General features: G+C 38.6%; 1 protein-coding gene across 5 annotated transcripts in view; it reads right to left on the reverse strand.

Annotated features, from left to right (window-relative positions):
• RANBP17 (RAN binding protein 17) overlaps positions 1 to 21637 on the reverse strand; it is a 330532-nt gene that overhangs the window by 47319 nt on the left and 261576 nt on the right. For all 5 annotated transcript variants that reach the window (XM_045501695.1, XM_045501687.1, XM_045501675.1 and 2 more), the window contains 3 exons: positions 20047 to 20135; positions 12264 to 12371; positions 9760 to 9842 (listed from right to left, as the gene is read on the reverse strand). In XM_045501695.1, coding sequence (XP_045357651.1) covers positions 9760 to 9842; positions 12264 to 12371; positions 20047 to 20135 — 280 coding nt within the window. The remainder of the gene's footprint in view (positions 1 to 9759; positions 9843 to 12263; positions 12372 to 20046; positions 20136 to 21637) is intronic.

Raw genomic sequence — 21637 nt, forward strand, 5'->3', positions numbered from 1 at the left:
TGTGTTGAAGTTGCAACCTAAAATACATGTCTTTTGGCCTGTGTCAGACACATCTGTGTTAATTTATTTTAATTAAACAAGTTAATTAGTGTAGCCTTGTGACCTTTGAAAAGGAGAACGAGTAATACTTTTGAAATAGAAAGTTGTACCTCACTGTGCTCAGGTACCTCAGCATTCCGTGGCGGCTATGAAAGACTCTGGAAGAGAAGGCTTGGCCAAGTCATTTACTCACTCCGACTCAGCTTTATTCAGTATGTGTCACTGAACAGTACTTACTGAAATTGGATTGCACCCCCCCTCCCCAAAAAAAAAGCTTAAAATGCCATAATTGGGGGCAGGGGAATGAGATACCGTACATTCTTAACATTAGGCCTGGGAGAGAGGGGTGTGGAGGCTCCTCCGGGGCTCCGGACAAGAATGCTGGGAATTGATGGATAACCTGGCCGAGGGCAATAGTGGGGGGAACTTCCAGTGGGAGGCACAGGTGCCACAGCACTGCCATTCTTACTCTTGTGCATGCTGCAGCAGGAAATCTCACTAAATGATAAGGGGAAAAAAAACCTGAAAAGTAAGCACAGAGGACTCCAGATACTGGTAATTCAGCTTATCATTTGCTTATATTAATTGCTTGGGTTAACCTCTATTCTCTGTCCCTTTTGGAGAAACCTTTTTGTTTTTGTTTTGGGGTTAGATTCCAGCACTCAGAAGTACCCTTCTGGACAATCCTCAAGATCCAGATTCAGAGAAGGATATACATTAAAAAATGCAAAATCTCCACTTCTGTTTACCTGAGATCTACTTTCAGGTCTTTTTTTTTTTTTTTTTTAACTCTTCTTCCTTCTGAGACCCCACCTCTTCCCTGAGTGACTGACTCTATAATGTTTCTTTCAAAAGAGGCTTCCTACACCCAAAGAAGAGTGATCTTCTTTCACAGGTCTCCGGTGGAGAACTATATAAAAGACAGTATTCTAACAGAAGACAGAAATACAGTGCATAAGGGAGTAATGAACCGGGTGGGCTTCTGAGTCATACTGATTGGGGTTGAAGCCTACCTCTTTCCTTACTATCTCGGTGTCTGAGCAGATTGTTAATCTCTGTAAGTCAGTTTCCTCATTTATAAAATAAGGATAATTAAAGTATGTAAAACACACAAGGCTCTTATGTGGAGTAAAGGAGACAGCATATGTAAAGCGCTTACCATAGTAACTGGCACAGCGCTCGCTCAGTAAATGTAAATATGACAATGCATACTCCTGTGGGTTCATTTCTTTCTCAAGTCTAGTAGCCTGTAAGTTCACACATGGGGGGCTATGGCCGGGAAAAGAGGGGGAGCTGAAGCTGGCTGTGTAGCACAATACACTTCCTTCTAATATGTGATTCAAAGTAAGGTCAATGCTATGTCTTGGAACATCTTCCCTCTGTTCCTTCAGTAGAGAATTGGCTGTATGGGGTCACAGTGTGGTTCTTTGCTCTATAGTCTACCAGTTCTCTGTGTCCTCAGAAGAATACTTAAAAAAAGAACGCTGAGGGGATAAAATACTATAGTAGTATCTTGTACCAGGAAGAACCGTTAGTACGAACAATGTTATTTCCTGGCTTATAAAGCAATCCCTTACATTGAGTTACGTTTTCTTTTTCCCTCTTAATCTCTAAAATTTTAAGGTGATATTTAGCTGACAGCTCTATAGGTTGAATGTCTTCATTCATCATCAGAACTGTTATGGGAAGAGAACCACAAGCTTGCCGACATCCCTTTACTTAGGTCACTCAACCCACTCTGTCTTTCGAGGCCCCTGGACATAAATGGTTTGGGACAGAATTGAAGCTATGAAGAGTGGAAAGGAATATAGTATTTCCGTTTCAGATTGAAAGAGATTAAACAATGCAGTGTTGATGAGGGGGCAGGAAAATAAGCAAGTTGTTGGGAACATAAATTAGTGTAATCATTCTAGAGGGCAATTTGGTCATATTTATTAAAAATATAAAAAATGTGTAAATCCACTTCTGGACACATATTCTAATTCTAAAAGTTCATTACAATATCTACCTATCTACCAGCGTCTGCAGTTACACTGTCTCCTGTAAAAGCCAACCCTCCAATACGTTCAACATATGCCATCTCTTATGTGCTTAAGGACAAAGCACCAATAAATTTCTCCTTTTTCTCCTATGCAATCTTGTTTTCCTATTAGATCAACTCATTGAAATACAGGCTATGCTATTATATCTTCCATTTAAAAAAACAAAAAACAAAAAACACCTTCTCTTGGCCCTACCTCTCTGCTAGATAGTACTCCCCTTTGTAATAAAACTCTTCCAAAGAACTGTTTTCGTTGTCTTATTCTCCTTTCATTCTTTCTCTTAAAAAAAAAAAAAATTTATTTTGAGAGAGAGAAAGGGAGAGAGCGAGAGTGAGCAGGTGAGAAGCAGAGGGAGGGAGACAGAGAATCCCAAGAAGGCTCTGTGTGAGCCCAATATGGGGCTTGAACCCACGAACCATGAGATCATGATCTGAACCGAAATCAAGAGTAGGACGCGTAACTGACTGAGCCACGCAGGCACCCCTCCTCTCATTCTCTTTTATGTCTGCTCCACTGAGAACGCTCTTTTCAAGGTTCCCAATGACCGCCTTGTTGCTAAATGTAATGGTTAACTCTTAGTCCTTATCTTACTTGATTCACTGCCAGCTTTTGACACAGTTAACTACCTCTTCTTCCTTGTCTTCCAAGGTACATACCCTGATCTTCTCTTCAGTTCTTGCTCCTTCTCACTTTCCTTTGCTGGTTGCTCCTCTTCTCCTTTACCCCTGACACTGAAGTGCCCCAGGACTCAAACCTAAGTCTTGTAGATGCATATTCACCCACCACCTAGGGGATCTTACCTTGTTTTTACAGCTTTAAACACCATCTAAGAGTCAATGACTTCCACATTTTTTCTCTAGATCAGACCTAACTTCCAAACCTCAGACTCAGATAGCCAAGTCTATATTCAATATTCCTACTGGGATATCTAATTAACATCTCAAACTGAACAGGACCAAAATGGAACTTTTGGTCCCTTTCACATGCATCTCAGTTAATGGTGACTTCATCCTTCCAGTTGTTCATGCCAAAATTCCTTGACTACATTATTTCTCTCATGCCATATTTCCAATCCATCAAGAAATCTGATTTGCTTTACCTTCAAAGTATATCCAGAATCGAACTATTTCTCACCACTCCCACTATCACCTTGGTCAAAGCCAGTAGCAAATGTTATTCATCTGCTCAAAACATTCTAAAGTCCCTCTATTTCACTTGAGCTAAAGTCCTGATTACTGTCTACAAGAATGACACTACATGACATTGCTCTTGTTATAACTTTCCCTTTTGTTTACTTTGCTCCAGCTACTAATCTCTTTGCTGCTCTGCAGACATGCCAGATACACTGGTGCCTCAGGACCCTAAAACTTGGTATTCTCTCAGCCTGGAATACTCTGCCCAGAGATATTCACATGACTAACTCCCTCATTTACTGCAAGTCTTTGCTCAAATGTCACCTTTACTTAAGTTACTACAACACCTTTCCCAATCCCTAGTACTTCTATTGTTCCTTCTCCTGAATTTCTCTTTCTTTTTTTTAAAATTCCAGTTATTAACATGCTAAATAATGCCTTTTTCAGTTTTGCTCACTGATGTATCCAAAGAGTCAATAACAGTGCCTGCTGTTCCCAGGGTACATTTGTTGAACAAATGAAGCTCATGAAACTGCATGTCAAAGTTGCTTACTGAAACAAAGTATGTAACGGTGAAAAATTATATGTGTATAAAAAAATTACATTTATCAAAAGGTGAATGATTAAATAAATTATAATATGACCACAAAATGTAATACTTAGCAGCTATTTAAAAAGATATGGTAAGGGCACCTGGCTGGCTCATTCGAGAGAGCATATGACTCTTGATCTTGAGGTTTTGAGTTCGAGCCTTACGTTGGGTGTAGAGATTACTTAAATAAATAAACTTAAAATCACTTAAAGCACACACTAAACTGATAATGATGGTTATCTTTGAATGATGAGATAATCAGGATTTTCACTTTCTATTCTCTATAGCAATTCTGAAATTCTGAAGTTTGCTAACAGACCATGCTACTTTTTATATTTATATAATTTTGTAAAAGCAGCTACTGTCTGCTTGAAATGCCCTCTTCAAACTTCTGGGCCCTATTCTATTCCTTTAAAAAATTGTCCCTTGGGATGCCTGAGTGGCTCAGTTGGTAAAGCAACTGACTCTTGGTTTCGGCTCAGGTCATGATCTTGTGGTTGGTGAGTCTGACCTCTGTATCAGGCTCCATGCTGACAGTGAGGAGCCTGCATTGGATTCACTCTTTCTCTGCCCCTCCCCTGCCCATGCGCTCTCTCTCTCTCTCTTAAAATAAATAAACTTAAAAAAAAGTTCTTCCTTGTTTGACTCCTCAGTTTGAGTTAGAAACTTCTGGGCTACCATAGCACTCTGTATGCTTCTCAAGTATAAAAGTGAGCGCAGTGCATCGTAAGTCTTCATTTACTTGACTGAATCCCCTGAAGAACTCAAGTTCCTCAAGAGAAGAATCAGTAAGATTCTTTTTTGTGTGTCTTATTTCTTATCCTATCCATTGTAACTCTCACAGTATCAGACACATAGTAAATGCTCAGTAACTGTTAGCTGCATGGATGAAAGAATCCACTGAACCCTAAGCGACTGGTTGGACATCACTCTTCCTTATTTAATAGCTTATGTAGTATTACTTGCTTGTTTGCAAAAGGGGGCACGTCTGGTATGTGTGGATCTACTGTGGAACATGTTCCTCAAGGTCTTGCTTTTGTAAGCCACCTGATCCTGGTGCTGGTATCCTCAAGGTGTCGGTCATTCTATCATGAGCTTTACTTTAATACTACTTTGACACTCTATGTCCCCACCCAAGTTTCCAGTAAGATCTAAGGCCACGTACATGGTTCCCGGATAGTTTGTTTTCCAGAACTGTTATTTCCTGGAGACATTTATTAAGACTTTAGTTATCTCAGGACCAATGCGTTCTTCAGCTTTTCTTTGGTAATCAAACATAAATATATAATCATAATCCTTCGTTCTCACAATGCTTCTAATAGCACATGCCAGTAATTTTCAAGCTCTTTTACAAAAAAACCCCACAAGTGGTCAAAAAGGTGATTCGCTTTTACAAACAAATCTGGTGCAACTATACAGCAGGGTGGTTCTGGTCAAAGTGGCAGTAGGGTGTCCTCCTCCCTGCTATCTGGAGGCCCACTATGGTCCTTTTCAGATCTCCAGGGCTCTGCAAAAGCCAGTTAGAAAACCATGGTCTGTTTTCTAGGTCACGATAAATAACAGTGGCTTGTACATTGCTTTACCAATCCAATTTAAGCATGTGATTAAGTCATACCTTAAATGCACCTGGAGCATATACTGCTTTAAAGAGCCCTGATGTAAATTCTTACATATAGTGAATACTCATGGCTGTTCCATCCATTTTTAAAGTTTAGATTTTCACACACTGAACTTTCTTAAATCAGGTATCCAAGGAGGGAATAAAAAGCAGTTCCGTTTTGCCTAGTCCTATGAAAATTATCACGATTTCTCCCTTCTGTGCACTCTTCAACCAACAGATGTCACTAAAGATACCAGGACCCAGGGGCTAAAGGAAGAAAAGATTAGACAAATGGAAATTGAGCATAAAAAACGTCCAGTTCTTAAAACTGAGAAGTAGGTTTCCAAAGTAATAACATTTATTACACTGCATGCAACATTTTAACCAAAAATTCAAGACAAAAATTTCCTTTATTAAGTTGCTCAGGCTGAATGGATCACAGCACTAAGTTTTGAAATACACGTTCTTGAAGCAATTTAAAACTCATTAGAAATAATAGGCTTGGGCTAGTAGAAAATGTGGTAAAATTTAATCCTCATCCAAATGTTACCTGGGCTGTACAAACAGGAAATTGTTTTGTGCTACTGTGGCTAACCTCATTGCTGACCCTGAGCTGTAACGGCGAGAGCAGCTGAGAGCTGAAGCAAAATTAAAAACTTACATCAAAGTATATCATGACAGAATGTAGATAAATAAAACAGCATATCAAAAGTATTATTTTTCTGCCAGTCTCACTGAGCAGCGAGGTAGAGGTGTTCCACAAAATATGCAACAAATCAGTGCATGTGGGAAAGAGTCCTCCCCACTCTACACCGCCCCGATCACTGACTACCCAAATACTGCCCATGAGAGGTGAGCAGAGAAGAAACCCAGCGAGGGATGGGGACAGAAGGGATCGCAGAATGTTCTGGCCTCTTTCTTCCGAGGGCTTCCCTTCCCTTCTGCTTGGCTTACCAAAAAAATAAACACTGCTGCTCTTCTGTGCCCTCCCACTCTTTCCCTCACCTTCCAACCTCCTGGATGGCAGACCACATGATCACCCTCCATGAGCATATTAAAGACTCCAGAGGTAAAAGAAGGGGTAACAAGGCATTACAGAGGGTGAAGATAGATCAAATCAGTTTGGCTGATGGGGGGGGGCGGCAGCACGGGAATCAGGGAAGGGTGATAAACATGTTTCTATTATTCTATGTAAAGTGCACGTGTCCAAGTCACTGCTGACAAAGTTGAAGGACATTTTGCCACTGAGCCTTTGATTTCCCTTAAGTTTTAGGACAGAAATCACCATACGTTAAAGAACAGTGCTTCATCATAAATATTCAAGGACAACCTTCCTGTGGCAGCTCCCAAGTGGCAATAAGGAATATGGAGAGACTATCGTTTGAAGTTATATAGACTTTGAATGAAATTCCAATTCAGCGACTTGCTAGCTATGCAATATTTGGCAAGTTTCTTAATCTCTATGAGCTTCAATTTCTTCATAATAGTGATCACAGAAGCTAACTGGTCTAAGAGCTTTCTATGCACTACTGAACTGAATCCTCATAACCACCTTATGAAGTAGGTGTTCTTTTCTCTGTTTAACAAGAAACTGAAGCAAGAAAGGCTAAGCAACTTAGCCAAGGCCAAATGAGTAGTGAGTGGCCGATAATACTACTACCTTGAGGATCTGATAGGCTAATGTATGATAAATGGTCTAGTATAGGAATAGGCACATAATAGCTGATTAAAAAATAAAAGCTACCTTATTATTATTTCAAGCCAAGGTGCAATGCCTTACTTTAATCCCTTAGTTTCTCTTTAGAGTAAGAAAGCTTACTAGCTTTCCTTCTCAAGAAGGCTTTGAAGGTTTTTTTCCCCTCTTTACTCCTTTTCTTCTTTTCTCTTTTCTTCATCTTGTTTCTTGTCTTCCTTCCCTTCCTCTACCTCTGTCTCCTCCTCTTCTTCCTCCAATGTGATCCTCACTTAGTTACCTTCCTCAGCTTTTGTTACAATGCCTTTCTTTGCTTATGTCAAACAACTGGACAGAGGACTAGGCAGCTTTTGAAGCCTACAGATTTGGCATTATTCTGAGATTCTTTTTGGTGTCACTTGGCTGGACATACATTCTGCTCGAGGGGTCCAGTAACACTGGCAGAGAAATCACTGCTCTGATCGGTCCTACCGCAATAGTGAGTAAGTCCCAAAGGAAAAATTACACACAGTGAAAGAAACTGGAGTGAGAAAAAGCAGAAGGAAAATACAACTGTGATTGATAACAGAAATCTAACATGTGTAGAGTTAAAGCTCTATCAACTACTAAGAAATTCTTACATATACATACATTGTCTCATATGAGAAATATTATTTTCTTTTAAAATGTGAGGAAATAGGGGGCACCTGGGTAGCTCAGTCAGTTTAGTGTCTGATTTTGGCTCAGGTCATGATCTTGTGGTTTGTGAGTTCGAGCCCTATGTTGGGCTCTGTGCTGACAGCTCGGAGCCTGGAATCCGCTTTGGATTCTCTGTATCCCTCTCTCTGCCCCTCCCCTGCTCATGCTCTGGCTCTCTCTCAAAAATAAGTAAACATTAAAAAAATTAAAAAAAATAAAGTGAGTAAATGGAAGCTAAGCACTTATTACAGGCAGAAGGAAGCAGGACAGCGTGGTCCAAGCAGGAGCTGAACAAAAAAGTGATGTGGTCAGTGAACCCCTGTCCAAAGAAGGCTGGTTCTATGAGTATAAGAGAATGGCTCTGGATTAAGGAGACACATGTTGGTTAAATGTCTATTCCATGTCATACCCTGTGCCAAGCCCTTTACCTGGAGTAGCTCACCTAACCATCTCGAATTCTAAGTAGGTCAGTAGGGAGTCATTATTCCTATTTTTGTGTGTGAGAAAACTAGGCACAAAGAAACACAGTGTCTTGGCTGAGGGTCATGGAGTTGATAAGGGCTGGTACTACGATTGGTACTCAGATCTTTTAATCTCCAAAGACTATGCTTTCTTTACGATACCATTTTAGAAAATGGTCTAGACATGTTATTTTTGTATGCTAAGACAATGGAAGGAACTAGATATACACTGGAAGTAAAGCAAACTGCATTGAGAATATTTGAAAAGGGGTTCATTTTTACCGTTAGGAGGCAAAACATTTCTACTTTGTATGATGCTAATGTGTCTTTCAACAGATCAAAAATGGTGACAATGTGGTTGTTGGTACAGATGAACATAGGATAGTGCAAGTTTACGGACTCAAATAGGTGCTTCCTGTAGTTTTCACACACTTAGAATCTGAAACTCTAAAAATCAAACACACAATTAAAACTATGCATTTTTAACAGAGGCCTACAAGGCACACAGCTTCCTGTCCCAGAATGGGTTTTGAAAGTGAAAACAATTTAAAACAATTGTTTTTCTCCTTTTTTTTTTGTTTTTAAATAGGCTTTTACTTTTAAAGAAGTAATACATTTCTAGTGGTTGTTCCTACAGATATGCACAAATACACACGGTCTTAAAGAGGCTTTGCAAAATTTTGTAAAATCTGTTGGAAGGTTCTCAAAAAGAAATACGATAATCATGGGCAATTTTTGAGACTGAATGTACTCAGAGTTGGCTACTGATTTGGAAAAGCAAGAACCGACAGGCAAAAAAGAAAACAGAGAGTAAGAGGACACAGGAAACCATCTCTCAAGAAGAGTACTGTGCAGAGGCCAGCCAGTGCATGGCAAACTGGAACAGGATTCTTACACATCCTACCCCCATCCCCAGGATACATAAAGGTCTCAGTGAGTTGAGAATTTCATTGATGAAGCTGTCAGGATTGGCAAGTATTAGGGTTTATGGTAGTTCTACGGCTCGATTCTAACTGCGAAACAAATTTTGTGACAATAATTGAATAGGACTATCTTTACCATAGAACTCTGATTCTAAGAGTGCAATGCCCAAAAGTTCCCTGTAATAAAATGTTTACTGCCCTTTAGCAGGATATTTTTCCAAAATTCAGTGCTGGTGACATATTGGTCTAAGCATTCCTTGATCCATGATAGCAAATTCCCTGATGTAACTTTTCGCAATTTTGAATACGCTACAACTTTTCAATATTCTATCTAGTTGTATTCCCTTTGCCTACTGACACTGCAATTTTATCCAAAAGAAATTCATCAAGTTGGTCAGGCATGATTTGTAGTCAAAGGCATGCTGCTTACTTACTTCTCCCGATGCCAATATGATAGCTACCTGGCTTTCTGCACTATTACCTACTTCACAAATTCATACAGATAGGAAGGTTCAAAAGAACAAAATAACTAACATCTTTCTTTCCCCCAAAGAGATAAAGTTATATTGCAGAGACAAATATGGAAAAAGATACTCACCATAAGTGCAAATCATTTTACTAGCTTCTCTGAAGAGAAGAATTCCATTAGGAGATGATACGTCAAAATTCAAACGCTGGGATCTAAGAAATACAGCAAAAAACCAGACTATACATGTAGATAAAGAAACGAAATGTAGATTTAAAGTGCCTAGCATTTTCATTTATTAGAAGTAGCAGCAGTATAATGATCCCTTTTAAAAAATGCCACTCCATTAAACAAGTGTCGATAAAATATGTAAAAGATACTAGGACAGTTAGGAAGAGTTAATTTCATTCACTGACTGATTCAAAGATTTCAGTTGTATCTGTCAAAAAAATATCCTGACATCCCAAATCGTAGACTTCTTACTCTCTTCTCTTTTCATGCAAAGTGGCTGATAGATACTAATAAAATACCCCAGGGTGTGTATCTGTAAGTTTATATAAATACCTGTATAGAGGTTTACGTTTGCGATCTCCTGTGGTGCCTGATAAACATTTTTAAAACAAATTCTAAAGTGACAGATAGGAGATCTAGGTATTTTTTAATAGTGCTCATATGTATAATTAATCATCTGATACTTCAAGCATATTTCAAATACATGAAATTACATTCAGACTAGAGTTTCCATTGCACATGGCTCAAATAAAGAGAAACAAATCCTAGGAGTTCTAAATAAGAATGATTCTGCTTCCCTGGTTTCTGACAGGTAGGGGAACAGTAGGAACAGGATAAAGGATTGACATATGCCATCCTGACATAATACTTGCTTTTTAACATCAGTTTGGTTTCAGTTGGCTCTGATATGCCTGGTCTCTGTGCTTTCAAGAAATAATGGCATGCTTTTTAAAGGACTAGCCAAAAATATGCAGATAGGTCATAGCAAAGCAATACCAAAAAAGCAAAGACACTTGCTAAAGTCCTTTTGCCAGGAATGATGAATTGTTGCGTCTTCATGCTTTCTCAGAATGCTTCAGAATAAGGTGCAGTTCTAACTTACTAGAAAGATTGTGAACTTTTGATTGATGACATACAATTATTGACTAAAGAGAAACGTACATACATACTTCACATTAGATTCTAGAGAAATACACACAAGATAACATATTTTCTGAGATTACAGATTTTCACTAGGTACTCCTAAGGACAATTGTGTTAGATAGATACGAATCATTTGCTTATGGCAGGTATAAAATACTCTACAATATACAATGCAGTAACTTTCCCCCTTAGTATTAAATGCTATATCAGTAATATATAATATCAATTATCTGGTTGAAAAACCATAATTTAATCAAACACAAACATAGCCACCCTTCCTACAGTATCTAAGGTACATAGGAGAATGGTTTTAAAAAACGGCTCTTAAAAGAATAATACTCACATTTCTTCATTTGCCAGGTCTTTTTCCACCTCTTATTTAATAAATTTTAAATTATTACTGTGAAAAACCTAGCACCAGAGATAAAATTACAGCTACAGTCCATCCTCCTTCCCTGTGTGGATATCTCCCTTCCAACACATAGTTTACAAGAGGAACTGAGGAAACACGATGGCTAAGTGACAGGTAATTTGGTGCTAAGCCATACTCACAATGACATATTTTAAAGAGGTAAAACCAATTACCTTCTTGCAGCTTTTCTCCTCTAGCTACATCTTTGTTAATACTTACACGCAGAGTATTTCAATCTCTGCTGGTCTGTGCAAATTATAAGGTCAAATGGGCAATCTTTAAGAAGTTGTAGTTGCTGTTTATTTTTCACTCTTAAAATTTTTTTAATGAATGTGGAGAAAAAGGAGCCCCAACACACTGTTGGTGGGAATGCAAATCGGTGCAGCCACCGTAGAAAGCAGTATGGAGGGTCCTTAAAAACTTAAAAATGGAACTACCATATGACCCAGTAGTTCTACTACTGGGTACTTCCCCTCCACCCCCAAATGAAAACACTAATTTGAAAAGATCTATACACCCCTGTTTACTGTAGTTGCTATTTAAACGAAAATTCTGAATGCATAAATCATCCACATACATGCATCTTGGCAAAGAGGAAAAGGATAACTTAGGAGTCAAAGCAGGGACAATCCCTGGGGCTCCTGAGACAAACTATGTGTCCATGAACTGCTCTGGGACTCAGTTCTTCTTGAAGAAGGAACCATCTCAACTCAGAGACCTCTAAACTTCCCTGCTCTCAAATTACATGGAATTGCAGTTAAGCAGTGAAACAGTTAAAACAGGAGCCCTTCCTCCATTTGCCTTTGAATATTTTAAATAACGGTGGCGGTACCTTCCAATTTTTTTCCAGTTCCCTTAGTCCCCTTATACACCTAAATATACTATATTCTTTTTCCAAAAGGTCTCAACCTTATGTCTCTAATTCTACTGCTTTCACCAGTTATCTTAAAAATTCTGGGTCCTGAGTTCTTGCTAAGCCTTGACTATATACATACCAAACAGGAAAATCTGACCTCTAGAGACTGCTGCCAGATAGCAGATTTTTTTTCTCCCCCATTGCACTTCTTACCTGTTTTGCATCAGTTCTGCCATAAGTTTCAGAATGGGAGTTGTGCATGCTGGCTCTCCATACCACCGTTCGATAGTCCTCTGAAGAATGGGAAGATACGTTGGGTACCTTTTATAAAGCCTGTTAAAGAACTTAAGGGTCAAAAGAAATATTGTTCCTGAAAATTAGCGGCACCTCAAAAGCAAAAAGAGAATCCACATTTCTTCTATGTTTAATAAGCAATGGAAATTTTATAAATTGCTCCCTAACCTGCACAGCACAGCTGTATGTTTGCTGGGGATTGTAAAATGATGTGCTCTGATTTGTAACATATCCCATACATTTTATTCTTTTGTTCTTGGTATACTCTATAAACAAAAGACACTTTTAAAGTATCATATAAATAACACATTTAAAGAAATGTGCTGCATATTGTAGGAAAGGAAATAAATTTAATGAGGATAAAAACATAGTTGAATTGTTAATATCAGTTTCTTGGGCATCAAACAACTTAAGAAAAAGTGTCATTCCTTGTGAAAATTTAAAAATACATAGAAGGAGAGGGAAATAGTAATAATAATCCCTATCTATCTATCTATCTATCTATCTATCTATCTACCTACCTACCTACCTACCTACCTATCTTCCAGCTTAGAAATTATCTCTTCGTTTTTTTAAGTTGCTGATTTGCTCTGCTTGGTCCCACTGTAGCTCCAAGGAATACTGGAGATGTTAGCTTGAAGAAAAGCTTTGCGTAACTTTTAATCTACTCAGGGTCAGCTAAAGGTAGTCCTATGTATACCCAAGGAGAAATTCTCAAACATCTTCCTCAATAGTAAGAAGTGTATACCTCTGATAAGTCGACGGCTGAGACCACCAGAACCTAGAAAACTCTGACTTACCTCCACTGGTCCTTTAACCCTTAACTGGGGCCTCCTCCTTGCTAAATGGACACATAAATATAAAATTGAAGCTTAAGCTGCAGTACACACACACACACACAAAACACCTTGCTATTCTACTCCTTCATTTCTTCTTTTCCTATTTTCTAAGTTTCTCTGTTTCTGATGTTTTCCAGTATACTTGTCTTTTTGTTTCAGATGAAAGTGCTGAAAGAACTGAATTACTTAGTGGTGTTCCTTTCCTGTGTGTATGGGTAGAGATCTCCATGGTGGAAAAGACCACAATTTTCTTCCTTGCTCTTTAGAATACATTTCAAATTCTTTAGGATGGCTTACAAGGCCCTTTAAGATATGGTCCCTGTGGACCTTCAGACTCCTCTTTCAGTATTCCTGCCCCATCCACGGTTCAGCCACTCTCAATTCCCTGCAAATCCATGGTTGCCAACTCTCTCGTCTCCATTCCTCTACACGTGGCTTCTTCTGCCTAACTCATTCCTGTCTTTCAACACCTAGTTCAAGTTGCACTTCCCCTGGGATGGTGAAACTTTGTTTTGTCAAAAGGAATCCATCTCTTCCTCATCTACGTTCAATGAGCACTCTGACCCCGTATCTCTTACAACAAACTTATATTAAGATTGATTGCTTTTGTTATCTGCCTGCCCCATTAGTGAGTTTCTAAAGGGCAAAGACTGTGCTTCCCTATCATACCCCTGCTATTGCTATCTGTCCTTCAGATTTCAATATAGATGCCAACTAGTCCAAGAAGCCTCCCTGGCCTTCCCATCTCCCAAGACTTGGTTAGGTGTGTTTCCTTTGTCTAGCTGTGGTACTGGATGCCAGTGCCTTCTAACTACTCAATCTCTCCTATTAAATACTTTTTGAGGGCAGGACCTAGGCACTTGTATGCATGGACCTGGCACAAAGTAGATTTCGATAAATATTTGTTGCTGTCAACCTGTCAACCTAAAAATCAGGTAGAGCATATTTGATTAGAACTACCTATTTCTTCCTTTTTAACTGTGCATTTCACTTTGAAGCTTCAGGAAATAATTCATGTAACTTTCAACGAAAATAAGCCTTCCAATTCTTTAAGAACCACAAGCTCCCTAAAAGTTCACAAAGCAATACTTTTGTCTCACTTTGTTAAGGCTTTGCATTTGTGTGTGTGTGTGTATACACACACACACACACACACACACACACACACACACACACACACACACACACAAAGAATTTACCTAAGAAGTATTTACTGAAGTCCTATTCTGTAACTGTCTATTCATTGTTTTAGACTCTCTGGAGCCACCAGTGAGCCAAACATTAAAAAATTCCTGCCCTCATGGACTTTATATTCTAATAAGAAAAGACAGAAAATAAATAAAAGACATACATAATATGTTAAGAGAGTACTACAAACGGAAATGAAGCGGAGAAGGGAGATAAGAAGGAAGTGTGTGTGTATATATAAGTTCAATGAACTTAATTATTAACTCTGTTTTGGCTATTGTCAGATAACTTACTGTTTTTTCTATGTAGCAGAAAATCTGCTATTTTTGATAGATCATAGACACTTTGTGGTATTTACTGTGCTAGGGGCCGGGGATCCAGAGATAAGTAAGACAAGGCTTTTATTCTTAGGGAATTCATTCTCAAGTCTGCATGGCTGACACACAACAGAGATTCTCTGAGTACCAAAAGCAATGCCAGAGAAGCACAGGTGAGAAAATATTCCACCAAGAGATCTCCTGAGCACAGACTCAGTGATCTTTAGTGGGAAAGCATCTGGAAGGCTAGCCAGGAAACTGACAAGACCCAAATCTCAGAATCAAAGAGGATCAGAAGCACACACAAGCTCCTTTGCAAGGCATTCTAAAGGCATTAGAACCATCATATTTTTCAGAGCACACTGCATTCGCTACGGGAGAAAGCCGCGGGACATGAGGGGATGCTCCCTTTTCTGTGTGGAATGAGAGTAGTGCCAATTCTAATATGCTTCTGACAGAGGTGACTGCCACAGAGAAAATGAGTGATTACTGGAAAGCAGAGTAGAGGTCTACCAAGCTGAGAGGTTAAAAGGGCTTCAGAGTGAGAGTGCCAGACTCAGATTACAGGGTGAGAATCAGAACCCACTCTACGAGTTTAATTTTCTAGTGGCCTGTGAGGACTGCCTATTTATGGAAAGAAGGAAGACAGTGGGAGGGAGCCCTTAGGTAGAAGAGGCACAGACCTAACCGCTTTCACCCAACCTTCTCGATGAATTCCTAACGTCTACATCAGATGAATGGAAGATCAGAAGTGTTAATAATATGACATAGCCTTATCAGATGCCAAATATAAAAAAATGAAAAGCATGAGGTTTCGTTCTTGACGATGACCACCCATCCATCCACACAACCAGCAGTCAGTATGACTGGACCCCAAGGAAACAGAAATGGGAAAACACATAATTCTTTCCCTCTGGGATCTCACAGTAGGGAAGGCACAGTAACATCCTAGAAGGCAACAAAAGAGTTTTTGTTAAAACCGTTCAGAGATAGGGGTATGAGGATGTGGTTCCAGAACAGAAACAGCCAGCCAGTTCAGAGATTATTTTAAAGGTACTCCATGAATGTGAAACAGGTGTACTTTTTTTTCACAAAAGCAAATGCTGTTGGAAGTCTTTCTCTCCTGTCTAGCAAATGTCTATTTTTCAACACCTCGCCCAACTTTCACTTCCCTGGGAAGCCGACTTTTTTTTTTTTTTTGCCCAAAAGCCAATCTCTTCCTCTTACGTGTTCATATGGTCTTTTGCGTGCCATCTTTGTGACAACCCATTGACTGTTCATTAGTTGTATGTCATATCTACGAGATGGTGACTTTCTAAAGAGTGATCCATTTTATTCGTTCTTGTGAGAAGCAATCCTTTTACTCATTCCTCAGGCCTAGCACACAGCACTGTGTGCTTGCCGAACAGTGATTTTTTTTTCAGGTTTACTTTCTTCCCTATTTCAGTCTGTCCAACATAATGCCAATTACTTCCTTCTTGAGGTACAATTCTGATTTGGTTAGGCAGTCACAACAACTGCTCCATGCTATCTATGGGATAGGGTCTAAATTCCTTAGCCTGATATTCAAGGGTCCCAGACAACCTGCATTTGCAAGCACAAAATAAGTGGTATCTACAACAAAACATCTTCTCCACTACCCCCTTCCAAACCCTGTGCTTAGGCCAACCGAAAACCTCTTATTTCAGAGTTCCAATACTCTAATCCTATGCATTTGGTAAGATCCAGAGAAATATCTGTACTTTCACAGAAACCTTCCTGATTCCCCAGCTAAATGCAATCACTCTATTTGTATCTGTTGTTATGGCACTTATCACCTTCTATATTTTATTACAGTCATTTTTGTAGGTATCTAACAGGTTCTATTTAATTAGAAGCTCATTTTGGGGTAAGATTTGAGTCTAAGTAATCTACATCCCTCATGAAACCTAGCACAGTCCTTAGCCAAATTTGCTGAATAAGTGAGCAAATGGGATTCCTTTGTCTCATTTCATATTAGAGAAAAGAACTAACAACAGTTAGTGGAGTATCCACTTTGTGCCAGACATTGGATTAGGCCGTTATATACGCCCATTCACTCATTTCTTATGCTATACTTGTTAGACAGGTATGATTAGCTCTGTTTTGTGGAAGAGAAAACTGTGATTCTGATACATTAAGTAACTTATCCAAGAGCCCACAGGTTTTTGTGTTTGTTTTTTGAGCCTCGGGTTAAGTGGCAAAACCAGGACTGGAATCCAAGACTGTTTTGTTTTCAAGTCTGTGCTCTTCTACACATCTACATATGGTCTTGACTTGTCTTTTTATAATGTGTTGATGCATATTCAGTATTTCAATTACCTGACTGAAAAACAGTGGATTCAGAGATCAGATTATGACAAGTGAAAGGACTGAGCAGAAGGAAATAGCATCATACGCATTCCTTTTTTTCTCTCCCCCAATTGCTGCCTGGATTTTTGATACTTCAGTCTAAGCATGATCTGGGAAGACTCTAAACAAGGTGACTAAATGCGCTACAAGGTAAGGTGCTTTTATATTGTGTTCTCACTATATGGGCAAAGAAGTGTATTAGGGATTCTTCAATTCTCCAGGAGTAGAACAATTTATCAACATGTTTGCCATGTAGTTTCAGGCAATTTAGTTTTGGAAGGACAGTGATAAGCAATGCAGTTCGTGTAGCAGTTAATGCAGTCAGTGTTTACAGAAATGTTTTTGAATTAAAGAGCTAACCACTAAAATAGCACTTTATCAAATAATCACCATAAATAAAATGCATTTTGACTTTAAGATGACATGTGCTCTTGTAGGACATTTCTTCTGCATGCTAAGGACTGTATAACAAATTAAAGAACACACATTTATGTGGATAAAAGGCAAAAATAAACTTTCCCTGGCAGTAATGTAGGAATCATCACTGACGGTTTGACATATCAATATTTCAGGAAGAATAAATGACTTTCATATCCATGTTTTTTTTTTTATCATATCCTTATTCATTTTTACATTATTAGAATACTTTGAAAAGAATCTGTACTTTATCACCTGAAACTGCTTAAAGTATTTCAAAATATTTTAATAAAGCTTTTTGAATGATCAAATAATGTAACTTTTAAACAAATTTTACTATTATTATAAATATTTGCTCTTCATCCCTTGCCCAAAGGAAAACTATAAATCTTGTCTCAACTGAATGAACACCATTTATCATATTCATTTTGTTGTCAATACAATTATGAAAAGCCTTTGGCCTTTTCCCAAGGAAGCTGATTTGCTACTGAAACTCAATTATTATAAGCAAAGCCCGTACCAAGCCATCCTGTTTGGCAATCTAACACAGCTCCCTGCGTAACTGACACTTCGCCCTCTGCCACTGACCCTAATAACATCAACATCTATGGTCACATGGAGGAGACAATAGTTTCCAGTTCAAAACAAAACATGAAGTCCCAAGGCCTTCCATTTGCTATTGTCTGCCATCTGCTGGACAAAAGTTTCACTTCAGACAGGTGCCAAAAAGAAGGAGCTTAGTGAGGAAATACATGGAAAACAGACTTAACCAAAGACTTAAATATGTTCTATGAATTTTAGGCGGTATCGATTATGGCAGATATTTATATTCTTTGACACTGAGGGGAGAGGTTCTGGACTTGACTCTTGGTTGGGACCGCTGAGGAGGGACACAGGAAACGTTAACTGATGGACATCCTAGAGTTGCAGCTTGCTGTCAAGATCACCATCCATTCCAGAGTGCCAAAACTAGGCTTCTACGATTTTTTTCAAATAAATGAAAGTTTTCACGTTATAAGCTTCTGTTTGTTTTTAGATAAATAAAAAAGTAATACGTAATCTCAGTTTATTCTTCACAGTTAAAACAACTGTAGGACTTGCTGTGTTAAAACCTACAGCCTCTGTACATGTACTTGGTATGCTGATATAAAGACATACATGGTTCTTCAATGACATGGAAAACACTTACCTCTAACCTTTCTATGAACACATATATCTGATGAAGTAGGTTTTAATAGTAACTAAAAATGTAAGTCGGTATTCAATTAATGTTAGAAAAGTTTTTTTTTAATGCATAGAGTTTTCCCTAAACCATGCCCAGATCCCCTGTTAGCTATATTTTTGGCCTAACTGGGGATCCGTGGTGAAAGATTGCTTTCAAGAAGTTTCTTTTGTAGTGTGGGTGACTGGGTGGCTCAGTTAAGTGTCCGACTCGATCTGGGCTCAGGTCATGAACTTGCAGCCGTGGGATCGAGTCCTATGTCAGGCTCCATACTCATAATGCAGAGCCTGCTTGGGATCCTTTCTCTCTCTCAAATAATAAACAATAAAAAAAAGAAGTTTCTTTTGCAATTTGGATAAGGAGGGTTTGAAAAGAGCAACTGAGAAACAGTGTAACTTAAAACATACAATTGCTTTAAGGCTACAGAATTTTTCTTAAGTGCTCTGATAGTTTTATGTATAAAGGCATGAAAACATATTACACTTACATGACTTTATAAATTGTCACTTCCTGTTAGGATCAAAGAGGATACATACAATACTACTAAAACAATATTAATAGCAACCACTTAGGACTCCCAAATATGTTCCAGACATTACACAAAGTGTGTTACCTATTTTAATGGTCCCAGTGAGCCCTTATACTGGATGTCCCTTTTTTTAGATGAGAAAACCACGACTCAGAGAAGAGAAATAACTTGCCAAGGTGGAGAGCTGGATTTCAATCCTACTCTGATACCAGAGTCCACGTTTGTCTCACTCTTACATGATGAGGCATTTCTGCCAGGGATGTTTGTTTCTTTGTTTATTTATGTTGCTATCTGTACTAAGCCTTGGCAAAGGTAAATTCAGAATTTATACTAAATGAAAACTCCTGACCATTTATTTCCCCCTTTTTCATCTCCATTAATATTTTCATGATGGTGAAAAGCTGTAGCATGATGAATTGAGCCTCAAAGAGGCACAGTAGCCTGCTCAGCCCTGCTAATTGAGATGGAACAGAAATTCAAATCTCCTCGAATATGCCAAATGGTAAGATTCATTGATCCTGAGTTAAAGACGTTAGCCTGATTATCCCTGCAATCCCTACATAAACAATCATTTGGGAACGTGATTTTTAAGTTGTCAATATTTAATGGCACCAAAAAGTGACCTCTCTGAGCTGGGTCTCCAAATGCTGTGCTCAGTTATCTGCACTGCTGCCACTGTGCTGTAATTTTTAGCTGATTACACATTAGTTCATTTAGCTTTGTTTCCTCTTCCCTACTGTGCCATACTATTAAACGAAAGCGAGGGGCCTGGCATCCCTCTGTGCACAGAGCTGGTATTGTCACAGTGTAATAAGGATACATCCAGTCAAACAGCATGGTGTAGCTGGTCTTTGTGTTCAGTGCAAAGGCAATCCCTCGAAGATCTCTTGCCAGCCCGATCAACATACGCTGTCAGTGGGAAAGAGACACAGTAATTGATTTTCACGTTAGCACAGAGCAGATGGAGTAATAATCAGGCAATAATGACCACATATCTGATTTTGATTCATTAGCTAAAATGTCTCGCTCAGATCCCTTTCTATAGAAAACCGTAGACCCTTTTAAACAGACCATCAAATCTGCTGACCAACTCTACTCTGCTTCTTATAAATTGAGCTAAGTCATAATTCCAGTAGTTTAGGAACATTTAGATTCTTAATATACTTTGTTTCCAAATCATGCCAAATTAGAAAAAAAAAAAAAACCCAAGAGATGAGGATTGATAATTTCACAGAACAGAAAATGCACAGGGTCTAGACATTATTTAATAATGGCAAATCTTAACCACATCGGCTTGCATGAATCAGTCCCACTATGCAATCTGGAGTCTATCCTGGAAGCACACTGGCATTTATTTAAAGATCCCTAAAGAATATCTCTAGTAACTTAGGACAAAGTAAAACTGTCTAGGTGACCTATTGCTCCCATGACATACCGAGAATGGCACTCGCGCTCCCCAAGCAAGGAAAAGATGTAAGGAAAGAGATCTGTATTGGTTATCAGAAGACCTGAATCTGAATCCCAGTTCTGCTGCTTTATTGTAAGACTTCAGGCAAGGCAATTTACCAGTCTCAGCTTTCTCATCTATAAAAGGGGCTAATATTGCCTCTTTCACAGGGGCATTGTGAGGAATCAATTTAATAAACTTACATAAAGAATGTCTAACACGAGCCTGACATGTACTGTATGTTCCATAAATTTATATAGTTTCAGAGACAGGAGAAAAAAAAACACCTCGACTCTTTAAATAAAATAAAAGAGATCTGACTTGTACTCTGGACTCTTAATTAAGCTGTCCTTAGGATGATGCTTGGGAAGAGAAAAAGAAAACCCACGAACAGATGCTAGAATGTCAGAACAAAGAGCACAAATAAACATAATTGCAAAACAAGGGGGTGGGATAATTGAGATATGCAACTGTGATTTCTGAAGGTACTGTTTCAGTAGAAATATTCTGCCAGGAAATGGGCTCTGAACTTTCCCTTTTACCTGATTTTTGTTTTCCTCACACTTTGGTAATAAGCGAAAATCTTGTAATAGGAAGGCATTTAAATTATCATCAAGCACTGGGAAGTGAATCCTAAGCCTCATCTTAATGGCTAAATAACACCTCAAAGTAGCAAAGAAGAGTTTATCTGTCAGAAGTATCTGTAATTTCTGATCGTCTCCCGACCCCTGTACCCAAAAGGTGACTCCATATAACTGGAAGTTGTTCATAAAATATTTAGTTTCTAACTGTCTAACGGTTTATACAATGATGGTAATCTGAATTTTCTGAATCGGTAAACCCTGTATTTGTTTCTGCTTCTTTAAATGACTCATTCTTTTCCCTCTCGTAATGTCACTAGTCCTTTTATTCTAGAATCCGCTCACACCTTATAGTTCTCTCATGTGACCTGCTATTTTTCTAA

The sequence above is a fragment of the Leopardus geoffroyi genome, chromosome A1, assembly GCF_018350155.1.
Source record: "Leopardus geoffroyi isolate Oge1 chromosome A1, O.geoffroyi_Oge1_pat1.0, whole genome shotgun sequence".
NCBI classification, from domain to species: Eukaryota; Metazoa; Chordata; class Mammalia; order Carnivora; family Felidae; genus Leopardus; species Leopardus geoffroyi.